The sequence below is a fragment of the Natrix helvetica genome (assembly GCF_964273705.1).
Source record: "Natrix helvetica genome assembly, chromosome: Z".
Classification (NCBI taxonomy): domain Eukaryota; kingdom Metazoa; phylum Chordata; class Lepidosauria; order Squamata; family Natricidae; genus Natrix; species Natrix helvetica.
Window position 1 is genome coordinate 33,666,052 of NC_138554.1, and position 6,391 is coordinate 33,672,442.

A 6,391-nucleotide genomic window follows, 5' to 3' on the forward strand; every position below is an offset into this window, starting at 1 on the left:
CAGGTGGCAGAGGATTATTACAAGTGAAGCAAATAGTTGAAGAAGAAAAACATGCACTGGCTGATTATTTAAAAGAAAGTCAAGAACATCTATTAATCGAAGTAAAGAACAAAAATCTATTGAAGGCCCAACAGACGAAACAAGAATACAAAAAAGATGTGATAAAATTAAGAATGGAGAGTTGACAGAACAAAGCATTGCATGGCCAATTTCTGGAAAAAATAAAAGATAAAGTGGACAGTGAAAAAACTTGGTTATGGTTAACAGCAGGTACATTAAAGAAAGAAACAGAGTCACTAATCCTGGCTGCGCAAGAACAAGCTATCCGCACAAATGCCATTAAGACCAAAATCGAAAAATCCTCTGATGATGCCAAATGTAGACTTTGCAAAGAGGCTGATGAAACTGTTGACCACATACTCAGCTGCTGTAAAAAAATCGCGCAGACTGACTATAAAATGCGGCACAATTCAGTGGCACAAATGATCCACTGGAATTTGTGCAAAAATTATAACATTAAAACAGCAACAAACTGGTGGGAACATAAGCCTGAAAAAGTCGTCGAGGGTCAGATGGTCAAGATCTTGTGGGATTTTCGCATACAAACAGATAAAATACTGGCGCATAATACACCAGACATCACACTGGTTGAGAAAAAGAAGGTTACAATCATAGACATCGCAATACCAGGTGATAGCAGGGTTGAGGAGAAGGAACATGAAAAAGTCGCGAAATACCAGGACTTAAAAATTGAAATCCAACGATTATGGCACAAACCAGCAGTGGTAATTCCAGTGGTAATCGGCACACTGGGTGCTATTCCAAAAGCACTGGAATTACATTTAAAACAGTTAAAACTTGACAAAATCACCATCAGTCAAATGCAAACAGCTGCACTGCTTGGATCTGCACGTATATTACGAAAATACGTTACGACGTCCTAGGCCCCTGGGTGGGGCCCGACTAGTAATCAATGCCAAATCCAGCGAATCAACTGGCCGCTGTGATACAATCGTATAGTAGTAGTAGTAGTAGTAGTAGTAGTAGTAGTAGTAGTAGTAATAATAATAATAATAATAATAATAATAATAATAATAATAATAATAATAATAATAATAATAATAATAATAATAATGTCTTACAAGACTCCTAAATTTGGGCTCCCATAGACTAATGCAGCTATCCTCCTACAGGTCTATAATTGTCTTGTTGATAGTTTTGGTCCGAGCGTATTAGACAATCATTTTCTTTCTTCATGATTGTTGGGTTTATGGGTTGAAAAGAATGAAATTTTAAAACCCCGAACTTAAGAGACAAAGATTATTCTGAGGATAATATGTAAAAATAGATAGGAAATTGTAGCATAAACACTGAGGATTGGGAATAATGTTTCAGTATTGATAACCATAGATCCCTCTGGATCAAATCCAGTGATGAAACAAAGAAACAAGCCTCTTTGTCCTCCGATCAGAATGACCCAGTGACTTCCATTCATCTTGCAACAGGTAAGTATCTGTATGTAGAGTTTCCTTCACCAGGATATATATACATACATACACACACACACACACACACACACACACACTGCATACAATATTCATCTATTGAGGCATTTGACAAGAGGTAGAACATATAATTTTAGAAAGATAACTCTGCAGAATCATTTGCCTTCTAACTTCTAACAAAAAACTTGGTTATCAGAGTATATCTTTAACTCCCCTCCACAATAGAGTTAGGAATGCGGTGAAGTCAACAGTAGACAATCTAAGGTTAAAATTTTGGGGGTTTGGGGAAGAAACCACAGTGTCAGGTAGTGCATTACAGGCATTGACAACTCTGTTACAGAAGTGGGAGCTCTGTTTTCTGCAATCAAATTTGGAATGGTTTACATTTGTATTTATTGTGAGCTTGTATATTATTGTAGTTGAAGCTGAAGTATTCATTGACAGGTAGGACATTGACAGGTAGGACATTGTAGCATGTATTATGCTTAGGTTCGATCAAAGACAGTGAATTTAATGACATGAAATTTAATGTGGAGCAAAACAAGGTTTAATACTTAGGCAGGAAAAAATAGAGGTACAAGTACAGATTTGGCAAAACCTTGCTCAAAAACAGTAAATGTGAGAGGGACCTTGGACTTCTAGTAAACAATCACATAAATATGAGCCAGCAGTGTGTGGTAGAAGCTTGAAAGGTAATACAATCCTTGGTTGTATAAATAGATGCATAGTATCAAAATCACATGAAGCATTGGTCACCAATGCTGATGTTGAGACTTTGGAAAGATGTTGAGACCTTGGGAAAAGGTCAAAGAATAGTAACTCAGGTGATTAAACGCCCAGAGACTTTTTCAGGATTGGGTTTTGGCTATTCTAGAGTAAAGAAGTAGTAGGATTAACATGACAATAGTATTCCAGTATTTGAGAAATTGCCACAAATAGGAGGGGGTCAATTTATTTACCAAAGGATCTGCAGACAGGACAAGAAACATTGGATGGAAACTAATCAAGGAGAGTAGCAACCTGGAACTAAGGAGGAACTTAATAATGAGGACAATTAACCCGTGGAACAGCTTGCCTTCAGAAATTGTAGGTGCTTCATTACTGGAGGCTTTTAAGAAGTGATTGGAGAGTCACTTGTCCGAAATGGAATAACACCCTTCTTCACTTTCCTTGCTTTTGATCTGATTTAATTAAGCATTCTATGACACTAAACATTCTTATTCCTCTGCTTTTAGCAGTTAAATCAATGACACTCTTTAAGAGAATGTGCAATTTAAAAAAAAATATTCTTGAATTTTAGGGTACACTGATATAGCACTGCTGAATAAAAACACAAACACTACTGCGTAGAGCTTTAATAATACTGTTTAATGAATTAGTTATTATTACAATGTTTTTAGTCACTGGCAATACATAAAGGTCACTTATTTCGATGTTGCTTTGGACATTTCCAAATTTTCCCATTAGCATTTCTTCATTCATTTGTTTGCTTAAATAGTTTTAATTAATCCTCTAGTGTTGAAAAGGTAGTATTTCTCATAGGGACTGTTTGAACCTGTATGGAGATCAATACTCACTGCTTCTGAACATTCTGTCTACTTGAGATGTTTCTTTTATACCTTTAAATGTAGGCTTTGAATCTGAGACTGAAAGAAGTGCAGATCAAGTTGTAAATTATGTTTTTCTTCAAATGTAATGTGTTATATATTATAGATTCAAGGTGGGAAAAGGAAAAGGGAAATTGCAGTTATGATTTCATGGAAAAAGTCTGCATTCTGCACATTTTAATATAAGAATTAAAACATGTTGAATTGACCATACTTGGATAAACATTTCTAATCAGCCAGACATTTTAAATAGATTTACCATTTCAGTTCACTTCATTAAACACACATGGAGCTGGATCTCAGGTATTTATTTTTAATCCCTATACTGTTGTGTACAATATTAGGAAATGAAACAAAAACTTTCACGTAATAAGAAAAAAATATAACCTTAAAATGGTCTCATGCAAGTGGCAGGATCTAGTTAATAAATTCTGGTGGTTTTTTTTTATGGGAAAGCACAAGTGAACTCCAGAGCTGTCAAGTAGAATGGGAAGTCAGAAAATACTCAGTACAAAGTTATGACAACTTATTTTTTTAATTGTTGCCAATAAAACTATATGATTATATCTATGTAATATTTATCTTTTTACATCTTTAATACACATTATTTGGTTAGTATGACTGAATAAAGCAGATGATAAGAATAAGGATGAAGATGGCTGCTGAGAAGTAAGGGCTTTTCTTTCTCTTATTCACAAGCTGCTATGTTTGCTGCCACACCTGGTTCTTTTACAGTCCCCCCCCCCCTAGAATTGAAAGGTGGGCAATAAATTAGGAATGACCCAAAACAACTTTTGGATGGCAGTGGAACCAGTAGAGAGGGGGAATCTTGAAGATTGCAGCTCCTTATGGGAGCAGTTGAAAAATCAATTGGCATTTACACCTCTTCCCACCAGTACATTATTATAAGCATGCCTAGGATTTTTTTTTTTTTTTAAGGATGAAGAGGATGAAAACAAAATGTTTTCAAGTGGAATTACTTCTTAACTTAAATAAGGAACTGCCATATCATTAAATTACTTTTATGCCATCAGTGACAATGATTCTTACCATTGTTAAAAGTTTTCATATATGAGAAACATAGCTAGAATCTGAGGAATCTTTAATTCTAGAAGGAAAGATCCTAGGTATATCAGATGACTGTAATGGAAATTACCATTCAACTGATGACCAGAGATCTTACTTATTATGTTTTATTAAATGTATATATTCTTGCACATTCATATTCTACATTCACAACTATATTCTGAATACTTTTAAGTCTCGTATCTTGTTTTCCATAGGCTCTGCAGCTCCTTGATGTAACCTAGAGAACAACCCATGGAACAACTAGGATACAATAATCAAACAGTAATAAAAGAATTCATCCTCCTGGGATTTGGAGATATTTCTGAGTTTCAAATCCTTCTTTTTCTGGTGTTTCTAGTTATCTATCTTGTGACAATGTTAGGGAACTTTCTTATTATTGTCTTAATTGTAGCTGACCATCACCTTCACACTCCAATGTACTTATTCCTGATAAATTTGTCTTGCTTAGAAATCTGCTATATTTCAACTATTTCTCCAAGAATGCTTGACAGCTTCCTAAGTGGAAATCAGTTGATGCAATTAAATTCTTGTTTCACACAGTTATATTTCTTTGGGGGATTGGCTACAGCAGAATGCTATTTACTTTCTGCCATGTCTTATGATCGGTATTTAGCAGTATGCAAACCACTGCATTATGTCACTATTATGAATATGAAAACCTGCTTGCAGTTAGCAGGTTGCTCTTGGATTATTGGGTTTCTTGTGAACTCTATGCCCACCTATTTAATTAAACAGTTAGTATTTTGTGGACCTAATGTAATTGATCACTTTTTCTGTGATTTTACACCACTACTGCAAGTATCCTGTAGCAACACCATGAAAATCCAGCTTCTAATATTTATTCTGTCAGCTCTCTTTGGATTGCTTCCTTTTCTTTTAACCCTTGTCTCCTATGGCCACATTGTAAAAACAATTTTAAGGATTCCATCTACTGTAGGAAGGAAGAAAACATTTTCTACTTGCTCATCCCATCTCACTGTGGTTTCACTCTTTTATGGAACTATAGTTATAGTATATGTGTTGCCAAAAACCAGAACCCTTAGAGATCTTAATAAGATCTGCTCTGTATTCTATACTATTTTGACTCCCTTGGTAAATCCTTTTGTGTACAGTCTGAGGAATAAAGATATAAAGCAAGCTTTGAGAAAAGCTATCAATCATTTTTCTGTTTGGCTCTAAGCAACTGTCTATCCCACTTGCCACTCATCATACTATCCTTTCTTTTTTTTAATGATACAACAGATATAAAAGTGATGTATTTTAATGTCATCAATAGGTGGTACAATTTCCAACTTGGTGAATGCATCCACAGCAAAGACGCAGAATAGCTTTTCACCAGATTTAGTTTGCTATTCTTAATTAGCTTAGTTAATTAGATCCTAGTGAATCTGGTTTAAGTCCTGAGCCTTGGCAATCTTGATTCAGCACTTTGCCATCTTATCTATGAGTCCATTTATTCATTTTATCTGTTGTTCTCAAATTCATTTTTTTAATCAATATACCATTTACTCAGGTTGTATTCTGAAAATACATGAGCTTGGTTGCTGATAGTTGTCTTAAGAGATGAAGAAATGATATGAGGAAGGTAAAACCTCATTAACTTGAGTCCTGTTGATTGATAGTACAAGTTTTCTGGTTTGCTTATTTTTGTAAACAATTATAATAATAAAAATAATAATTCTTCACTAATATTTAGAATATTTTGTATGTATCATTCTGAGTGATTATTCACTAAATCCACTGTTCAGATTAACTACTCTCTACTAGATAAAATGTGTGGAATTACTATTCTGTTTTGCTTCTGTGATATATTTATCAAATACAATACAATAGCAGAGTTGGAAGGAACCTTGGAGGTCTTCTAATCCAACCCTCTGCCTAGGCAGGAAACCCTATACCCGTGATGGTGAACCTATGGCACGTGTGCCACAGGTGGCATGCGGAGCCATTTGTCAGGGCACGCGTGGCTTTGCCCTGTCAGCTCCAGCACGCATGAGTGTGCTGGCCACTGACTTCAGCTTTTGTTTTCCACCCTTAACTGCTGCTTCTAGCTTGGGGAGAGCAGATCGGCTGAGCCCGGCTCTCTCTTTCCTTCCTTGGATGGATCTTGTGGGATGATCAGGCTTTCTTGCAGGGCTTGAGGAAGGGGGAGGCAGAACTATTGCTCCAGCCATCTCTGCAGCAGGGCAG

The 6,391-nt window shown here is 35.7% G+C and overlaps 1 protein-coding gene across 1 annotated transcript; it reads left to right on the top strand.

The window, feature by feature from the left end:
• Positions 1-4,432: 4,432 nt before the first annotated feature.
• On the top strand, positions 4,433-5,380 carry LOC309401500 (olfactory receptor 11L1-like; the record flags this gene model as incomplete). Its single annotated transcript, XM_081970562.1, has 1 exon — positions 4,433-5,380. One exon carries the CDS (start codon positions 4,433-4,435, stop codon positions 5,378-5,380), a length of 948 nt encoding a protein of 315 aa, XP_081826688.1.
• Positions 5,381-6,391: the final 1,011 nt, after the last annotated feature.